This window comes from Mus pahari, chromosome 3 (assembly GCF_900095145.1).
Source record: "Mus pahari chromosome 3, PAHARI_EIJ_v1.1, whole genome shotgun sequence".
NCBI lineage: Eukaryota > Metazoa > Chordata > Mammalia > Rodentia > Muridae > Mus > Mus pahari.
This window is the reverse complement of record NC_034592.1, coordinates 21,048,956-21,069,927: the sequence shown is the minus strand read 5'-3', so window position 1 is coordinate 21,069,927 and position 20,972 is coordinate 21,048,956. Positions and strand designations below refer to the sequence as shown.

General features: G+C 51.2%; 1 protein-coding gene across 3 annotated transcripts in view; it reads left to right on the top strand.

Annotated features, from left to right (window-relative positions):
- Positions 1-20,972, top strand: part of Mvb12b (multivesicular body subunit 12B) — a 154,258-nt gene that overhangs the window by 119,224 nt on the left and 14,062 nt on the right. For all 3 annotated transcript variants that reach the window (XM_029536207.1, XM_021192647.2, XM_029536206.1), the window contains exons 8-9: positions 10,193-10,248; positions 12,815-12,874. In XM_029536207.1, coding sequence (XP_029392067.1) covers positions 10,193-10,248; positions 12,815-12,874 — 116 coding nt within the window. The remainder of the gene's footprint in view (positions 1-10,192; positions 10,249-12,814; positions 12,875-20,972) is intronic.

Below are 20,972 nucleotides of genomic sequence, written 5' to 3'. Positions count from 1 at the left end.
TCTACCATTAGTCAAGAAAAGGCCCCCACAGACTTGTATAGGCAGCCTGATTGACAGCCTGTACTTTCTCAATTGTGTTTCCTCTATAAATACCTCTAACTTGTGTCAAGTTGACAAAAAAGGAAAAAAACCTAGCCAGGACAATTGACCACTTATCAACTTGACACACCAATACATCGATATTAATCTATAACCTTTCCTTTTATGTTTATCCCCAATGTCTCTATACCAATATCACAAAATAAAGCACACTCTAAATTTTTAAAAATCGCACAGTCATTAAAAATCCAAACACTTTAAAAAGCCAGTCTCTGCTAGGTATGGTGGTGCACGCCTTTACTCTCAGCACTTCAGAGGCAGCTGGGTCTCTGAGTTTGATGCCTTTGAAGCCAGCGTAGTCGACAAAGCAACTTCTAGGACAGACGGGGCAACACAGAGAAACCCTGTCTAGGATAAAAACAAAAACAAACAAACAAAAAAGTCTTTATGGAACCTATTACTATGTACAATGGACATATGCCAATATTAAAAATAAATAAAACAAAATAAAAATTCAGACTCTTTAAAATAACCAAAGTCTCTTAAAAAAAAAAAAAAAAAAAAGAGTGTGTGTGTGGAGGGGGTGACATTATATGTCAAATAGGAAAAGCCAGGGCCCCGTTATAATCCCATCAAAGCAAACCCAAAGGCCAACAGCTAACAGTAAAAGCTTGGTGCGGTGATGCGTAGAATTCATTTAAGAACCTCTGGATTCCATGGGACTCATGAGCTCCACCCCTCAGGCGCTGCCATTCATAACACTCATGGCTCCTCCCACAGGCTCAGGCGGGCTCCACTGCACAGCTGCTGTTGTCCTTGCTGGGCTTTCATGGTACTGGTATCCCCCGATACTGGAGTCTTCACTGCACTGTGCTATACCTTCACCCATAGCCTTTCCTGGGCTCTGGTCAGGGACTCTTAACCTGCCACACGGTGCCAGGCCTCGGCCTCTCTTCCTGACTGCTTCAGTCCTGAGGCCTCTGTTGCAGCTGAGACCTAGCCTCCACCAACAGGCTCTCCTGGGCTCTCATGATGCCAAGTCTCCACTGCTCTCAATGGCCTCTTCATGCCTTGGAAGCCACTATCACCGGAAGTGATGCAGACATGACCAAGCTCTGCTGCCAGCATGAGATGCAACCTCGGCCCCTCCGGCCCCAGAAGGTTTTGCCTCAGCGATGCTGTTCCCTTCTTAGTCACAGCTTACTCTTCAGCTCCACATGACCAATATAATTGTACCAGCAAACCAAAGGCTCCACTGTAGTGGTTCTGGTCTCCTGTTAGTCACAGCCCGCTGACCAGGACAGCAGAGTCTTCTTCCTCATGGGTAGAGTCCTGACTTCCCTCTGCGCGTGCACAGGCCCGGCCCTGCTCCACTGTCTGTGTTGTGTTTCCAAGTCCCCACAAGAGCTCATTAAGCTTTTCACTTAATGGCTTTTCCAGCCCAGAGTTCCAGTGCCGCCTCGGTCCTTCCAAACATATGGTCAGCTCTGTAGCAGCATACCCCACAAACCTGGTACCATGGCTACCTTAGGGTTGGTATTGGTGTAAGAAAGCAACACGAGAGGAAAGGGTCTCTTTCATCTTCTGCTTCCGTATCACAGTCCATGATTGAAGGGAGTCAGGCTGGAACCTGGAGCAGGAGCTGAAGCAGAGGCTGTGAGGGGTGCTGCTTACCAGCGTCTTCCCATAGCGTGCTCAGCCTGCTTCCTTACAGCACCCAGGACTACCTATCCAGGTATGGCCCCACTCACAGTAACCTGGGGCTCTTTCTCATCAGTGATTAATTAAAAAAGTGCTCTACAGGGAAGGGGAAAACATGATCAGCATATACTGTATAAAATTATTTTTCAATAAAAAAGGAAATATTAATAGACTTGCCTACAGACCATCTGATGGAGGCATTGTTCCATTGCAGGTTCTTCTTCACCTTGACACTCTAATGTGTCAAAGACTAGCCAGGATAGTCCCCTAGGTGGTTCTTCTGACTGGTCATCCTGGCTAGACTGGATAGTTGGGAATGTCCCATCTCGAAGGCTGAGACCATCCCCACTCTCTCCAGCCCACAGCCTTTGTATGACTCTTCTAGCAGCCGTTTGGGAGGAAGTCAGGGTGCGTGGGGAGCTGGCTGTAGGTCTCTGCCCCAGACCCAGTCTTAGTTAGAGCTTTGCCTTCTAATGGCAAGTTCCACGGCTAAGGGGAAAGCAGAACACTTATGCTGTGGTTCTGGGTTCATTAGCATGCGCGTGCGTGTGCATGAGCGAGTGAGCAATCGCATGTGCGCGCGCACACACACACACACACACACACACACACGTATATTTCTTTACACATGAAGACAGGTGTAAATGCACAGAAAACAGTGATGAGCCCAAGGCCCTTGCAAACCCATGCCTTGGGGTTGGAGCTAGGAACATCAGAATATTTTAGCTTAGCGAGCCTTTAGGAATGGATTCCTTGGAAAACAGAGTCATCTATTGAGACATTTTTTAAAAGTACAATTTAAAATTGTGCTGGTGTTAAAATGAAAAGGGGCCCTGGAAGGAAAGGTGCATCTTCCTCCTCGGGTGTCTGTCTACAGGAAGCTGGTTGACTCCAGTAACAGTGACATGGGTAGAGGAGACCCCCACACACACACTGAGAACTCGGGAGTGGGCCTCCCTGGGCCCAGATTCTGCTCTTCTTTCTGCACAGTCTGGCTCCCTGCTTCATCTCCAGCTCACCAGCTCACCAACAGGCTTCAGAATTCCATCTTGGGGCAGCAGGTGTGAGCAAGGTCCCCAGGACCTCCTCCTGACCACGGAGCTTCCCCCCCCCCCCAGTTACTCCATGGACCTGATCCTGAGACAACTGTCTTCACCTTAAGCCAAATGCAAGTGGTCTTGTGAGTGAAGCCATGACAGAGTTATAAAGTTAAAAGGCTTTCCCCATGGAGGAGCGTAGCTGTTTTAGCCAGGTTTCTAGTCCCCTCTGGATATAGGACATGCCCTCCTGCCCTTCCTGGGCTCAGACCTCTCTAAGAACCTCCCTCACCTAACCAGGTGTCTGCATTAGAGGAGTGGCTGCTCAAAGCAGGGGCCTGAAGCCTCTTGGTACTTGGGATGTAGAAAGGAATTGCCCCTCAATTAAAGTGACAGTGTCAAACGTTTTGCATAGAGATGGGATCTAGAGATGATTGTGTACATGTTAGGTCCAGATGGCCTGTGCTTAACAGACCCGGAGGCACCTGTAGTTTAACCTCCAACTTCTTTACAACAGTTTTGTTTTTGTTTCTGCTTCTGTCTGTGGTGCTGGGGTGGAAGCCAGAGCCTTGCACATGCTTGAGCAAGCCCTGTACCACTGAGCAGTCCTCCCAGCCCATTAAGGCTCTTTTCCAAGGCACATCGAACAGCTGAATTCATTCAGGGTAGGGAATGTCCTTAGTTCTTGTCTTCTTGAAGGAAAGAAGTCAGTCAAAACACAGATATTTTAAGCAGTTCATTTAGCAGAGCAAAGCCAGCAATCAGACAGTGTGAACTGCCCCCAACATGGAGTGTAGCCTAGTGCATTCTATGGTATGAGTTTAAGGTTTTAGAAATATTTATGAGGTGGCATATTCATGAGGTGATAGTGACCCTTTTCCTTCCCAACTCAGGATGGACCAGATTTTCCTTTCATGGCATTTCTTCCCATGATCCTCTAGGAAAGCCCATGGGACCAGACTTGAGGTCAAAACCACAATGCAAATGGTATTTTAATGGTGCCAGGTCTCTCGAGCATGCAGACCCTTCATTAGTGCCTGTGGAGGAGCATAGCACAGTCCTAGCTGCAGCTTTGAGGACATTCCACCACAACAGCATTCTGTCAGCTGGGAGACTCAGCCTTGGTTTTCTTCAGTCGTCTCATATCTAACTCCTGTACCTACACGGTACTAGACCTTACCAGAACCTCCATTCTGGATCAAGCTTCCCCTGACACTCAGATCAGATGCCAAGAAGGACAGTGTTGGGTACCCTGTGCGTCACACCAGAAAAGGCACTGCTTCCGTGCCTTCAGGTTAGGACCTGTGGGGCAGATGGTTTACCGTGGGTGCCTGGAGTCTGTGGAGGGCCTTTCCTCTGCAGATTACCTACCACCCCTAGCCACCGCAGAAGTTGTTTTTAGCTCATTGCATCTTGAGTAGCCCAAACGTTATCTTTTTCTTTTACAGCTGAAAGAAAGGCTCAGACAGGTCGGCCTCTGTCCTGATCACAGCAGTTATGTGGCAGGAGGTTGTGACCTGAATCATTCCCCGAAAAAAACAGGCATTGCTTTATATCTGAAAATCCTGCATGAGTGGCTGTGGTAAGACTGCTGTGCTCAGCTCACTCATGTCTGTTGTCTCACATGCCTGCCCAGCATTGCAAATAGGGGGGCTTACGTATCCTGGGGCAGATGAAACTCTGACTCAGGGCTAGGTGACTTACCAAGGCCACATGGCTAACAAGCTGGCACCTCGGCATGTGCGGCTGACTCCTGCACCCACACTCCTTCCTCCGTCCTCTTGTGCGTGGGGCTTCGGAGTCTCCGGCTGTGGCTGATAAATTGCTCCTTTTGGCTTATGAATAACATGGCAAAACAAATTGCTTTGGGGATCTAGAAGGAAGTCATTGGCCTTGTGTAAACTCAATTGGAGTGTCTGAGCAGACAGCTCCGGAGGCGTCTACAAACATCTTCCAAAGATATCCCCAAAGTGAGTCACCCAGAGAACAGGATGCCCTCCCTGTGTTTTGGTTTGCAAATGAGTTTTGAGAAATAGCCTTGAGACATTGGGTAGTTGGCACCTTTCCCATCCCAAATTGCAAAGGACTTTGGAAACACCACAGAAGAGGAGAGAAGGAGTGGGGTACAGGCTATCTACTGCTCCAAGCCCCGAGCCCAATATCTAACTCCCACCACTCCACTGCATTTAAATTTCACTCTGGCAATGACTTCCTGCCAGTGAGCCAGTTCACCATCCCTTCTGAGGGTACCTGGGCTCACCCGACACAGTGACTGTTAGCAGCTAATAACCCAAGTGCTGGGAACGGGATCTTGTTTTAAAGTTTATATTTTCACAACTCTATTTTATCAAGCATGCTAAGATGAAATCCTTCCTTGTCCCTTCTGCTTGTGGAGATGTCAAGGAGGCATACCCCGAGGCATGATGGGACATCAAAGGAGTCTTCAGGGTTGCTTTGGAAAGTGAAAGGATAGTTTCCACACAGAGGGAAGGAGCAAGACCTGGGGAGGGACATGGGAGGGTGGGGTGATGTCCAAGCAGATACAGCCTGTGAATTGAAAAGCTTCCCCAAGAGCAGCAAAGACGAGATCTGGGTCAGCTGAAGGGAGGGAGAAGACAAAGCCCTAGACCAGCTTCACAGCCACTTTCCAGCGGGGGTGGGGCACACAGCAGATTACAGCTTTATTTGTTTAAACCTTGGGATCTGTAAGCATTCACAGTCCTCTTGACTTGTGCTGCCTGGTTGTAAAAAGAACAGTTGAACGAGCTCATTGTTTGGGGGCTTCTTTCTTTAATGTATTTTACAAACACTCGCGGTGACAGGCCTGACATGCAGATTTCTATGTACTCGCTCTTCAGTCTGGGATTACAGCATTAATAACACAGTTCCGTGCTTCATGCCATTTTTAAGCATGATCGTTATGATAAAGGGCATATACTTAATTACAGGCCTGCTTAATTACAGCTCTGTTGAAGCTCGTTTGTTTAGGAGAATGCTAATTGTGCTACGGAGCCCTCGGCACATCCTCACTTTCAGCTGCTCCTTGTTGCTCCAATCCATGGATCAGCATTGTTGGCTAAAACTGCCACCGTCTTTTGCTTTAAGTAAAAAGACAAAAGCTGCAGCCATACACTGAAGGGACATAGTTTCTAGTCAGAGCCACCATACCAGGGCGGTCTCCCCATGTGCCAGACCCCTGACTGTTGTCAAATGTCATGTCTGTTGATGTACAGGAGACTTCATGAACTACTGTAGTATGCCCATTTTACAGACAGGCTCAGAGGTGTGGTAGCCCTGGCATGGACAGCCTCCATCTACTGAACTGTGAAGGGACCAAGAAGGGAGCTCGCTTCTGAGCTCCCAGCCCATCCTTCCACCACAGGCCAGGCTGTAAGCCTGAACCCAGCTCCTTCGTGCCCCAGAACTCAGTGCCTGACTTCGGTGAATAGAGGCTGCAGTTGGGAAGGTTGAGCAGAATGGAGCAAGTCTGCTGCTTTGTACTGGGAAGGAACACGGGCTTTCTTCCTTCTCTTCTGTGGAAGAGCCCTTGGTAGGACTGTGGGCCCTCCACCTTTCTTCTTTGCCTTTGTAAAGTCACCCTGGGAGCCCTACCTGAAGAAAGGGCCAATGCCTGTTCCGGTGTCATTCCTGATTCTGCATCATGACTGTGCACGGTTCAGACAGGATCCAGGAGAGAAGCCATGCCCTAGCTCTTGCTGGTTGGAGGATGCGGTGACCCTGCGAGCCGTGTCCTCCAGCAGTGTGTGAGCCTGAGGAGGATCAGTGAGAGCCTGGCAGCTAGGGCAGCCATCCACACCTCAGCTTAGAATAGTGGTGAGAGAAACATACAGCCCGGACTGGGGAAGGAGAGAGGCAGTGGGGAACAGGGCTCCCCAGGAGAGGAGGACAGAGATGATTTATGAGCAGTCTTGGGGATCACATGAAAAGTGGGTGCCATCCTTTTAAGGATTATGCTTGTCAAACCTCTGAATAGTTTCATATATGGAAGGCCATCAGTTAAGGCTCCTAGGAGTGGATGCTGTTGAATCAGAAGGGACCTTATCTCCTATGGCTAAATACTGCAATGCCGAGACCCTACCCAGTCTCCCAGCAGGCAAACAGCTCTGCCTGTTGGCTCTGCCCTATGCATCTGCCTAAGAAGACAGTGGGGCCCCTGAACTATGATCGGTCTGGGCAGCCCTTTTCCCTATAGCTGCAGCTTCCTAGCAGATATGGGCCTTCGCCCACCTCAGGCCTTCTCTTATCTAGACAGGAGCCCACTCTGCCTGTTTCCCATGTCTCAAATGCAGAGCTGGCTTGCTGGGCAGGGTCCCACCTCCTGGAGCAGCGGACCTGACTCGGCCCCTCCATTTCCTTATGGGGTTAGTTTTGTGTCCTGTGATGTCCTCCCTCTCTTCAAGGCTCTCCGAATGATCATGAGAGAATACCATGATAGCACGAGGTGTCACTCTCAAGGTCAGAGCAGACCAAGTGGCACCAGATCCTGTGGCCATGCTGTGGCCTTGAGAGGGGCTCCTCTCATGGTCAGTAGTAGTCAAATCACTGTGATGTGTCCACCAACAGTAAGCCAGTTCTCCTTTGCTACTCTATACATCTTCCATTCATCCTGCTCAGCTGGACCTAAACCTTGAGGTGTTGATGGACCCTGGTAAATCCCATGCTCTGGTGTAGCCCAAATGCTAGCATTCTGAGCCCTTCACTGTTAGCCAATAAGCAAGCATTCACTAGGTCCCCACCGACACTTCACTTAAATGTCCCACGTGTTTCTTCTCCAACATTGGGTGGTGTCCTGACCCACTCCACAGCAGTTGCTTAATCTGCTTCTCTAGTGCCATATGGAAGGGACTATGCCACTTGTAGAAGCCCGCTGACAACTTTGTGGTGTCATTTCCCTCCTCCTGCCTTCGTGTGTTTGTGGGGCTCAAACTCAAGTTGTCGAATTTGTCCAGCAAGCACCTTTACCCACTGAGCCATCTCAGTAACCTCTACGAGACTTTTTAAAAAGTTTTCTCTATTTTATGTGTATGTGCGTTTTGCCTGCATGCCTGTCTCTGAACCACATACATACAGTATTCGTGGAAGCCAAAAGAGGGTGTCTGTCCTCTGGAACTGGAGTTAGATTGTTATGAGCTATCATCTGGAAATGGGACACAGTGTCCTCTACAAGAGAAGCTAGTGCTCTTAACACACACACACACACACACACACACACACACATACAAGATTTTTATAATGAAACTTGGCCATTAGCCAGTTTGTATGGCCTGGAGGTCACCTCTGCTTCAGGGTGTCCTGTGCTGTTGGGAGCCCTGTGCTCTTCTTCTTGAGCCTCTCCCCTGTAGCCGATGGGCTAAGATCTGTCCTGTAGAGCATGTGAGCTGTGTGTGACTGCCCAGCCTCCTATTGTAAGTCCCCACCTCAGTCACTTTACCAAATGGGCTCCTTGCAGTCAGGACCAGGCACAAGGGACTTCCATCTCTGCCACCAGTGCAGACAGGAGTATGTCTGCCACCACCACCATCCTGGTGGCCACCATTGTGCAGCCTTATGTTTCTTACAACATGAAACACTCCCCCCTCTGTCAGCTAGAAGGATGCAGAACTCCTGTAAGGCTGCAGGCGAGGACTTCACTGTAGAAGTTGGTACAGAGAAGCTCCATTCACTCTGCACAGGGGCAGCGGCAGTAACCTGCACGCTCCCTTACCCAGGTGTAGGGGAAATTCTGTTGTCCATAAGTCAAGGCTTCCAAGGTACTCCTTGCTGCCTGATTGACCTCGGGAGGCTCCAAACCCTGGAACTCTGCTTGGTCATCTCAGAAAACGATCAGAAGTGGCGAGAGGCCCTGCAAGCATTTGAGGCCATAGCATGCAAACGCTGTGTGGAGTGAACAGAAGCTTAGAGCTCACGTTGGATGGTCAGTGGCAGGCTGCTGTGGCCTCTCTCTGCGTGTTGATGGGACTTGCCTGGCCTCCCTCTCTGATAAGCTTGTGGCTTTCCAAGGACTCTTCATTGGTGGGACTACATGTGTTGTGGCAGGTTCTCAGGTGGCGCTAAGATGTTGCAATGTGGGTCCTCCTTCCTGTGTTAATATCATAAACCATGTGACATTAGCCGTCTCTTCTGGGTTCTAGGGCCCAGCTGCAGTGGGAGATGGCCCCTGCCACAGGTGGAAGGCTCACACAGGAAGTGGCCCGCAGAGAGAGGGCCCGGAGTGCAGGCCAGCCCTCTTCCCTGTGGTCATTATGGACACAGCCTAGCATACATATGCAGCCCATCACAGCAGACACTGGACTGGATTTCACCCCTTCCTCCCGCGATCTTTTTTCCACTTCGACTTTTCCTCTTCCCCAGCCCCGGAAGCTGGCCCCAGCATTTGAATACCAGGGATGTCTTCATTTTAGGAAACATTTGGGGGGGTGGCAATGTCCACTCCAAAATCACAGTCTGCAACAAAACACCCTCGTCCTGCCTCCTGGTCCCTGCACTCAGGGCCAGATCTGTCGGCTGAATTTTGCCTCAGCTCAGTCAGCTGGGTTCTCTGTTCACGGGTGACACTGTGAGGGTCTGCATCACATGTTCCTCCTCTGTGGCAATACTGTCAGCAGCTTGACGGTGGAGATCGAGACACAGGCGGATTACAAGGCTCCCCAGGCTCCGCACTTCTCTCATAGGCTGCTTGGTCCACGTCCTTCCTCGTGTCCTGTGGAAACTAAGCACGGGGGCAAGTCTTAGTTCAGCCCTGAAGCCATGACAAAGAATCAGTGACTGTGAGCACATGCTGTAGTCCGTCCCCACCCCCCACCCCCGCCCACATACACACTGAGCTCACTCTTCCAGGCCCTGGGCACGTTCCCTGCAGACTCAGCGCACACCTCCCGGCCATTAGGCCAACTTCTTTTATACATGACTTCAGACGCTCACTGCAAGGCCGGGCCAGGACTCAGGCCTAGCCATCTGACGCCAAACTACTTGTCTTTCCATGGAGACCAATGAGCACCCAATACCACCCAGATCTGTGGCTCAGCCTAGAGAAGGAACAAAGAACGTGCCTCTGCCAGCTTCCTCCCACCCATGCACCACTTCTTCCTGCTGTCACCATTTACGATATAGGTCAGACTCCCAACCCAGGGTAGGAAAGGGCTTCCACACCAGCCCTTGGTGTACCCTGACTGACTGCCTATACTCAGAGGATTCGCGCAGGCATCTACATCCCTGGGTCGGATGTAGTCACTGGGAACAGGGGACACCCTGTCCTGTCCCACTCCAGCTCCAGCCACGTGGCCTGGGTAGCAGCTGCCTCCAGCCCGGTGCTCACGGGTCCTCTGTGCTGACGTCTTAGGTTCTTGGACAGCAACAGTGTCTTGAGTGCCTTCCTCTCCTCTCTTCTCTTGCAGCAATGGATGGTGTGCCTTTTATGATTTCAGAGAAGTTTTCCTGCATTCCAGAAAGTGTAAGTTTTATGTATGACCCCCTCCTCCTCTCCCACCCCAGCCTGAAATCCTGCAGCTTCCGTGTACATGAGCTACACTTAGCTATGTCTAGCTGGCCGGCTGGTTGTTTGAGACTAGGCCTCACAATGCAGCCCTGCTGGCCTAGCTTTGTGCACCAAGCCAGCCTTGTCCTTGCAGAGATGCACCTGCCTCTGCCTCCTGAGAGCTAAGATTAAAACCTGCACCACCCAGGCTTAATGAGTTTTCCTTGAGACAGCGCTCTGGCTGGCCTGGCACTCACTATACAGATCAGGCTGTCATTGGACTCAGGGATCTCCTTCCTAGAGCTGTGCCACCACATGTGGCCTTGGTTTTTCTTCATGGTGATGGAGTTGGCCGTAGTTCCCACTGTCATTACTGTATTCTATGTGCACACTGCATGTTCCACTATGGCATGGAGGACCAATGCCTCTGTCTGTGCTCACTGCCCAGGTTGAGCCCTGAGCCCTCCTGAATGGCAGAGGGTTGGGTAAGCCAGCCAAGAGCAGAGGCCAGTAGCCAGACCACAAGCGTGCCTGCCACAGCCAGGGCCCTGTCCTGAGCGACATCCCCTCCCGGAGTCGCCTCCGATGGTGCCTGGTCCTCAGGACACCCTTCACTCCTCTCTCAGCTGTGCAAGCCTGAGGCGCACTGGGTCACTAAACTTGTCTCTGGCTTTTATCCTTCCTGCAGAAGATTGCTTTGAGGCATCAGTAAACACCACGGCCCTAGCTTGGCCCAGCTAAAGACCCCTTCAGTGTTTTTCTTGGACCCAGTTTAAAACCACCCGGCTGGCGATCCAACCTGCTCTGTCGTTTCCATTTTTATGAAATATAATAGGCCTCCTCTGAACCCTTCTGGTAAGCGCTTAATCTTGAAAAATGCTCCTGACGTGACACAGGAAGCCTGAGGAACTTCAGCGGAGCCACTTGGCTGTGTTGCCATGGAGACGCTGGCACTCTCCCCCGTGCTCCCTAGGAGAGGCTGCTCTGCCCTGCTCACCAGCTCCAGTTGAGAAAGTTTAGTGGAATAGTTAGAGCCTAATGATGCAACAGCTGGACCTCTGCTGGCTCCTGGGCCAGGCGGGCAGGCAGCCCCGTCCTCACACCACGCAGGCTGGCATCTTCAGCGCAGCCAAACTGTTTTGTGGCTACTGGTAGCACAGCCCCAGGAGCTCAGGGTCTAATTCGGTGGCCCAGTCCCAAGTTCGCCCTCACAAATATGTTGCTGCCAATTCAGCGAGAGCGCTCAAGGCCCCCGGATGCAGGCCAAGCCCAGCGTTAAGCTCTTCCAAGCACTTCTCTGCTTAATCCCCCTGCAGCCAGGCCAGAAGGGCCTGCCCAGGCCACTTTAACAGGCTTTCAAAGAAAAGGTGATGGGGTGTCCAGATGCCTCAGCACATAAAAAGCCTGTGGCACAAGTCCAATCACTGGAATTCTGTCCCAGGGATCCACGGAAAAAGGCTGGATAGAGTGGCATTCGTGTGTAACCCTAGCACCCCTAAGAGATGGGAGCCATAGCCTGCTGGCCTGGAGTGCAAAGCATAGCAAAAAAAAACCGAGAGAAACCTGCCTCCGCATGGTGGCAAGAGACCCAGCTCCTGAGCGTCGCCCTCACACTCACAGATAGCTAACAGGCAGGCAGGCAGTCTGACAGACAGACATACAGACAGACAGACAGACAGACAAAGATTGACCTATCATATACCATGAGGCAGCCAGTTTGGACTCCAGAGCCACTCTCCAGCCTCTCCCTCCCCCCACACAGGACCCCTGGCCCTGTGCAGACACCAGCCCTACATCCACCACAGCGCTTTGATCCCAGCCCCTGGGTTCTGCAGGGCTCTGCAGAGAGCCTGGCTCTTGCTACGCCTAGGAAATCCAGAGCTGGTACACCGGAAGGAGCCTGCAGCCTCACCGACAGGGAGGCTCCTGTCTCACAGGCTTCTCTGGATCCAACTGCCTGTGTATTTACCAAGAAATGTCCCACTGTCCATAGGATTGCAGAGCCCCACTAATGTGCAAAACTGTCCCATTCGCCGCCTTTGACCTGATGGACAGGGGTCCCCTTCTCCATCACTACTAAGATTTGGAGTCCACCTGATGCTTCCCTGTATACTGCAGACCCCTGGAACTCCTTAGACCTGATACTGTTCTGTAGAGACGGCAGTCAAGGTGGCCGCTGATTTAGACACTTCCAGCCCCATACTCCATCACAGAAGCAGAAATCTCACTCACTTTCTCTTTTGTAGCAGAAGACAGGATGAGGTAATTGGCCAAGGCACACCTTCCAGGAGGCCATGACCCCCTCATCCCCCAGGCTGACCCCCCAATGCTGTGGATATGTGACAAAGCAGTCTTACTATATGAAGATTTAGCTCACCATGTCTTTGTGGTTCCCCCCTGGACCCCGTAACGACTGAACATCACAATACCATTTCTGTGGGAGGGGGTGGGAATGTAAGACAGCTTGGACTTCACAAGGGTCATAAAAGCAAGGGGGGGCATTCTCAGCCATTAAAAAGGGCAACTTGCTCTGTATTTTCAGATGCAGCCCTTTGATCTCTTGGGAATCACCATCAAGTCTCTGGCGGAAATTGAAAAGGAGGTAAGTATGATGGACGCGGGGCTCTGCTCACTCCTCTAGGGTCCCTGTCTGTCCATCAGGGCTCTGTTCTAGAAAAGATGGGTGCAAGAGTCCTTCTGCGGGAAAAACTCTGAGTCACATTGCATGCACCCATCTCTTGACATAGACTATGACTAGTGCCTTCTCTGTCTCATCATTTGCCACCAGAACCGTCTCAGAGATTTAGTCAAACCTCTTTATGATCCAGAAGCGTATCCTAGGTCCCTCACACTTAGCCAGACCCCCATTTGTCCAGCTGGTTTGATGGCATCTGGGCATCATAAGAAAGACACCAGGATCAGGGTCCCAAAGAAAGGTGCAAGGAGATTGGCCTGGGACAGCGGGTCTCATGGGGGCCTTGCCGGGCTTGTTCAGAGGCCAGCGTCAGTCTGCACATCCTCTCTGTGCAGAGAAGATTGCCACAGTCACGTGCTGCCACCACAGCTCCTCAGAGAGGAACATTTGTCTCAAAGATGGAAATGGCAGAACCATTTCAATATCTGTGGTTCCTTGGGGTTTTCTCGTATGTACCCAGCCAGCAGAAGCAGGCTGCATTATTGAAAGATGGCTGGAATCAAGGAAAATTGAATCAATGCAGTACAACAAATTTCTAAACCTGTCAAAGCAAAAACAAGACGAAAACCTCCCCCTTTGTCTTTGATTCTCCGTAAATCATAAAAACCTGATTGTCACCTACAGTTTTGTTTGTTTGCTTGCTGGCAACAGCAGAAATGGCTGGCCACGATGCTAGAAATTTGGTGTGCAGAATTTTCCATCTACCCTTAAAATGGATCTGCAGTCCATCTGCTCAAGAAGAGCGTGCCAGGAACCCAGCAGACCTCCTCTAGGGAAGAAGCCCGTGGGACCAGGGGCGGCTTTGAGAGGGTGGCCTGCTCCAGGTGCAGAGGTAGATAGAGCAGGGTCACATAGACAGACATTGGAGCAGCCTGGCGGTCCAACCCAGGCAGCTACCCCAGTCTGTGCTGGGGTAATGGGGGAAGCCATCTCAAAGGTGCCAGCCGGTGCCGTGTGGACAGGTGGGAAACTCTGGAGGCAACAGGTACCCACCAGTGGGGTTGGATGCTTGAGAAAGGAGCAATGGCATACCTCCCCTCCTGTCTACCCCTGCCCTTGCCACCTTGGCCCTTGGTAGCAGCATCTTTTTCTTAAGCACTTACTGTGGGCACAACCCTAGAATTTGGGGCTGTCTTGTTCTCACCTGTGTGACCAAGTAACCTTCTTCCTCTTTTATATGAGGCAAGATTAGGGCCTAGTCCTATCCTGTGGCTCCAAGTCCCTCAAAAGGAGCCTCTCCCGGCTGATAGAAATAGTGCGGACTCGAAGGCCCGTCCACCTGGGTTCTGGATGCAGCGAGTAGATAAACCCCATTGTCAGGCCAGGGCATCTGATGTCAACACCAAATCTCTCCCTCTACTCCAGGGGCTGGCCCCTAGCCAAGCATGTCCGTATGGTGTATTTTCTTCACCTCGGCACTCTGAGTTGGGGTGTGGCTTCTTCTTAGACACACCATCAGGTGCTGGGGACAGCTCTGGAAGGAGCTCCTGGGCCGGTGGGCTTTTCTGAGCCTTCTCTGTCAGGTGGCGTAGGAATGGGAGTGCCAGCAGGGCTCTGCGGAGACAGCTGGGTTTGCAGCAGGGCCTGAGCCTGCAGATGCATAGCATCACCATCCCCACCATCCATCTCTCCCTGGGGCTGGGGCAGGAGGCAGTGTCTGCCCGTCCAGGTCTGCAGCTGAGGGACGCCATTGGAGTTGTCAGAGCCTTGTTCTGTTTCTCACTATTAGTCGTGGTAAGAAGGCCGGCCTGCATTTGCTGAGTTACACTAAAGGTGCTTTATGGGGGATGAGGGAAGGTGGGAGAGTGTCGTCCCTTAGAGCAAGTGTCCCCAGTTGGCACGGTGCTGCCTGGGTCGGACATCTGTTTCTCTCTTTTTCATTCCCTGGGGGCCTGGCTGCCTTGGTGAAGAAGTCCAAGGCCTGTTAGAAATGTGTTCTGCTTGCTGTTTGTGTTACACTTGCTAAACCACAGCCCCTAAACTAAACAAAAAGAATCCTTAAGGTAAGGGATTACCTCTAGTTTTTTATCTATTTGTTTTGTGGCAGTGGGCGCCTGACACAGTGTGTGGGGTCAGAAGACAACTTGCTTGTTGTCTGTCGTCTCCCTCCATCATGTGAGCTCCAGGAATAGAACTCAGGTTTTCACGCTTGGCGACAAGCCTCTTTCCCCAGTTAGCCGTCTTACTGACCCAAATAACCACCTTTGACTTTGGGGCACAGGCTAAAGACCTGAGCATCTCCTAAGACCCTGCCCCTGGCTCCTTCCCACAGTGGGGAGCAAGGTGAATAGCCACCCTGCACAGGAACCTGAACTGAGGGTGAGTGAACAGCAGCGTCCCTGGCCCTAACTAAACTGTCAGCAGGTGGCTCCTGGGAAAACACAAAGAGCAAAAGGGGCCCGATAGGGCTATTCCCTGCCACCTGCCTACGGGGCACAACTGGAGGGCAGCTAGTCAGTCTGTCCGTCCAACATTAGGCTCAGTATCTTAATCATTGTATGGCTGTGAAGAGACGCCATGACCAAGGCAACTTATAGAAGAAAGCATTCATAGAAGGCTGGTTTACGTTTCTGAGGGTCAGTCTGTAAATGCCACAGCAGGAAGCATGGTGGTAGGCAGGCGGGCAGGCATGGCACTGGAGCAGTAGCTGAGTGCGCCCTCTGATCCATAATCTCATGGCAGAGTAAGACTAGGCCCGCTTGGGCTTTTGAAACCAGTGCCCACCCCTAGTGACACACCTCCTCTAACGAGGCCACGCCTCCTCATCCTTCCCAAACTCTCCACCAACTAGGGACCAAGCATTCAACTATGCAAGCCTGTGGTGGCCATTTTATTCCAACCACTTCACAGAGCATGCGCTCCCGACACCCCACCTAGTCATGGGGATTTTCTGAAGCTCAGTCTAACTCTGTCTGCCACCTACCTTCCCCAGCAGGCCTGCCATGGAGGCACTGGCCTGTCAGCCCAGGAATGGATAGAAATGACCTCAGACAAGTGGCTGCACCAAAAGCTCATGCCAGCTGCCAGCAAGGACACCTGCCTGGTGCAGGTGCCACCACAACCTGGACATACACCGAGTCCCCTGGTGCTGCACGGGCAATGTACACGTTCAAGGAAGAGTGCAAGGTTCATCCCGGTAGGCAGGGAACACAAAAGAAATAGCTTGCCTGACTGGCAGCATGGCCAGCCAATCAGCACTCAGACTACTACAAGTTCCACAGGTTCCCTGTGGATGTGTTGGTGAAGGTGATGTGGTGTCATGGACGGGACACTGCAGAATCTGTGTGTCCATGGCCAGGTACCATGTGTTGATGGTGTAGGTCACATGATGCAGGACACAGGTGTGCAGTGCACATGTCTGTGGTCAAGTACCATGTGCCGGTCTAAGTGACATGATGTCATAGACAGGATGCAGGTCCCTAGTCTGCCTGTGTTAGATGCCACACCTACCCATAGTTGTTTTGTGGTTTGAGTCAGGGTCTCAGTATATAACTCTAACTGGTCTTGAACTCACAGAGGGCTGTGCAGGCCCTGGGGGGGGGGGCAGACAAGGCTGCCAGCAGATGGCTCCAGGGGTCCTCCTCTCTCACTTCCCACTTCATTCTTTTGAGCCAGGGTCTCTCTCTGAGCCTAAAGCTTGTTAGAAGCCAGCAGGGACCCAGCGATCATCTCATCTCTGCACCCACACCCAGACCTCAGAGTTAGGAGTCCCTTTGCCTCCCCACCCCAGCTGGAGCACAGGCCCCACGGGACAGAGCCCCATAGCGTAGTGTCACTATTGGGCACCTCCCAGCTGGCAGAGACCTTCAAGTGCCTCTGCTCTCACATAACCAGAGCATGTTGGCAGAGTGGCACACAGGAAGACATCCAGGAAAGGTGGTGCTTCAAGCACCTACCATCAGATCAGGCAGCCTGGTGGCACGGGGCGGGGTCCTGGAAAACACAAAAACCACAGCATTCAGGTGCACACTGAGACGTGGGTGGTGGGAAACGAGTGAAGCCATGATTAGTGAAGTAACTCAGCCCGGATGCTGGCGCGCTCTCAGCTCGGTCACACATTCCTGTCTGCCATCTTCAGAGGCCTCACAGGATACCTGTAATTGGGTCAAGGCAATAGAGTGATTTTTGCTGTCCCTCCTAGCCATGGGAAGTGACCAAGGAGTCACAGCAAAGTTTTCTGGCCTGACACAGTATGTCTTCCTTCTTGTTTTCTTGCTACTGTCCCCACAAAGCCACACTGCCCACCCCACCCCACCCCAGCACAAGCTGCTCCATTGAGGAAAAAGTGCAATTGCACCGCGGTCCATGATGAAGCATCTTCCCTGACTGAGCAGATGGGCATGTAAATATTCCCCATCTCTGCGGCTCTTTATTTCCCTTGTAAGCAGTTGTCCCATTTCTCCGTCTGATGGATTCCCTGTCGCAGCCAGCATGGGTGTGCCCTGGCTGTCTCCGTCCTCTGTTTCCTTCCACCTACCTGTGCCGCCATGGGCCTCCATCCCAGGGCTCCTGGGCCGAGATACAGGGGTTGAAGGCTCATCAGACACAGACCCTTTAAATCAGAAGTAACGACCCCTGACTGAGAGAGCCCGGTGAGGGAAGCCAGTCTCTGCAGATTCCCTGTGAACAGGCTCACTCAGAACCCTTCACGGGGTACATGGGGCTGCGGCTAGCCGCTCTCTCAGTACCCTACCTTGCTTCCTGGTGGAACAGACAGCCTCCATTTTCAGAGGACTTGGAAGCTGAAGAAGGAGAGTCTCATTAGCAGAGGGACCATCTAATATTAATCACCCCTTAAAATTGACAAGGGAGGCAGCTCATTTAACCACTTAATTGCTACAGGTTTTTATGGGCTGCTGTTTGCAGACATATTTAATGAAGAAGTTATAAATCTAAGAGAGCTTAAAATTTTAATTTTATCCCTAAATATTATCCTTGTTCTCGAGTTTGTAGTCAGGCCTCAGGAGTGTAGTCACGTGAGATACTCTTTAAATGAACATATTTGCTAACTGGCGTGATTTCAGTTTTTAAAACATTGGTTCCAGCAATTAGGCTTTTTTTTTTTCCAGTTCCCAAATGACTAGAGGAATTCGTCTTGATTATAATTGCTCTTAGCCACGCATATCTAATTTGTGTCTTTTTAAGTGTTAATTAGTAAACAGTTTGAGCTGACATCTTTATGTGTTTGTGTGTTGAAAAATGGGGCTTATTGCTTATTTAGCTTGGGGCTGATCCCGATAGCATTTACGTCACGACTCAGAGGTGAAATTAATGGAACCACATTTGGCAGCATGAGGTTAAAAGAATTTTCAAATTCAACTTTTAGATGTCCACTTTGTTAGGGCCTCTTCAAATGCATGAGGTTAGCGTGGGCTGGGGAGCCGGGTCTGCTGGAGGAAGGCCAGGTAGGGTTGCATTCATAATGAAATGGCAGCGTCCCAACTTTATCACAGCAAAGTGCTCGGATCCAGCCCAGTGGTTCCCTCCTTTCTGCTTTTGGAAAGCATTCCTTGTGCTTAGGAATGTGAACTGATTTGATGATGGGTGAGTTGCAGCCACAGAAATATGTGGTCCCTTTGCACCATCTACTGGTCATGTCTTGAACTGCACCGAATTACGTGGCTGCCTCTGCTAGGTGGTCTTCACCCTGTGTTCTTTCAACAGCTTTATTATCGGCCAGGAAGGCAAAGTATTTGGGAAAGCAAATCTCCCTACCTCGTGGACCGAGTGTGATTGATCCAGTAGGCTGCTATAAGCCCCTGTATATTCTTCCAAGGCCCCAGCTGCCATCCAAAGTTTTTTTCAGAGCTCACACTGGCTTGAGACCATTTCTGCGCAAAACAAAGAAACTCCAAAAGACAGGGCACAGTAAGGCAGGGGTGTGGCTGTCAGCAGACAGCCAGTTTACCCTGTGCCATGCCGTACTGTCAGCACACATGCAGTGGCTGCAGCTACAAAGAAACTTTTAAATTTGTTAAAGAACCTAGTAGGTGGCTTGAATGGCATTTCTAAAGGCATAAAAGATGCCTTCCAAAGTGTGAGGGCGGTTGGTTCACACTGCCACATTCTGCTGACCACAGGCACACACCCACGAGTCATGCCACAGGCCAGTGTTAATCCCCCTCTCCCACTGAAGAGGACCTCGCTGGCATGGCGCCATTTGAAGCAGACTCAGGACTCCTCCCATTTGGAGATCATTATGGGGTCGGGGATCTTCCTTGATTTTCTCTGCACCTCACTTTTTGAGGCAGCATCTTGCACTGAGCCTGGAGCTCACTGATTGAGCTAGGTTAGGCTTTGCCAGTGAGCTCCAGGATCTCTCACACCACTAGGCTTACACTGGCCTTTCCGTGGGCGCTTGTGATCTGAATCTAGCTCCTCATGCCTGCGTGGCGGACGCTTTCCCAACTGAGCCATCTCTTCCTGTCCAGGCATCAACCTTTCAATATTTGGTGTTTTCCCAACAGACACATGCACACGCATAAAAATACAAACTCAGAAACATGTGAAGTAAAGAGTGAATATCCCCTGCTGCCTACCTCAGACACACACATCTAACCAGCGTTACACCAGCAAGCCGCAATCACAGCTCTGAAACCTGCTCCCCGCTCCTGCACACCCACGGATAAGTGTAGCCCTCCCTTCATCAAAGACGCGTCTTTTGCTGCTAGCAGATAGAGACTGTGTCAGAAGCCACAGGTGGCCAAAATGCAGTCTGCAGCCCATTCCTTCTGCTAGCCGCATTCCCTGCCTTTAAAAAACAAAACAAAACTTTTTCAAGAGTTTTATACAAGAATACTGTATTTCTATCACTACACTCCCTCTCCCTTTCAACTTCATGACCTCTACAATTACACACACACACACACACACACACACACACGGAGAGAGAGTCAGACAGACAGACAGACAGACAGACAGACTCACACCCTCACGCCCTCCTGAGTCCATTGAGCATTGCTGGTTCGGCTTGTGTTTAGGGATGACCACATGGATAGGCTGACAACATAGGATTATAACCTATCAGGGCTCTCCATCTTTCTGCAGTCACTCGTTGCTGATCGCTCTTCCTCTGGTGTTGGAACCGTGTGAGGTTTTCCCTGTCTGCGTTGGGGTGTGAGCTGTGGTATCACTGGGCAGGTCTTGTCTGAGCAGCCACATTGTTGAGGTTTAACAGGGACAGCTATCTTGTAGCTAGCATCCTGGCTCACTTCCTTTGACAGTCCCCCCCCTCCCATCACCCCCCCCCCATGCCGTCTACAGTGTTCCTCGAATCTTTAGGGTACAGGTTCTATATGTTTATCAGCTGGGCCTGGGCACCCCACAGTCAGATGGCCTCTGCATTTTGGCCAGTTGTGGCTTCTGTAATGGTTCTGTCTTCTGTGAAAAGAAGCTTTGTGGATGAAGAGTGAGAGCCACGCTTATCTGTGGGCCTAAGGGGAAGGATTTAGAACGCTGCTGGAAATGATTGTCACTGGCAACAGTACATTCCTTTCTAGGGTCCATGGCCTCACCAGCCACAGGCATGAGTTTCCTCATTTGGGCAGGCCTAAAGTTTGACTAGGAGGTTTGGTCACCTGTAAGGTGCAGGTGCCACTGCTGCCCGCGGGTGCATTTTGCCATCCTGTCCCCTGTGGTATTTTCCAGGCCTCCCGGCTGAGTAGGCATTTGATTGCTTCTCCCTGGCAGCCCACGTTAGCACTTTTGTCTGTCTGAGGGCTGGTCCCCAGGGAGAAGCTTCCACTCAGCTCTCGCTGGGTTCCTCCAAGTCTTTCAGCAACAGCAGTGAGCTGTAGAGCAGTCCCCTCTGGCCGACAGCTCAGAGGGTTCCCATGCGTGGCATGGGGAGGGGGTTAGTCTGTGGCTTTGTGGAGTGCATCCTCACCCTTGTATGTATGTACTTAGCCAGTCACCTGCTGAGTGAATTTGGGGTCATCCCCAGTGACTCTCTCTCTCTCTCTCTCTCTCTCTCTCTCTCTCTCTCTCTCTCTCCCACTCTCTCTCT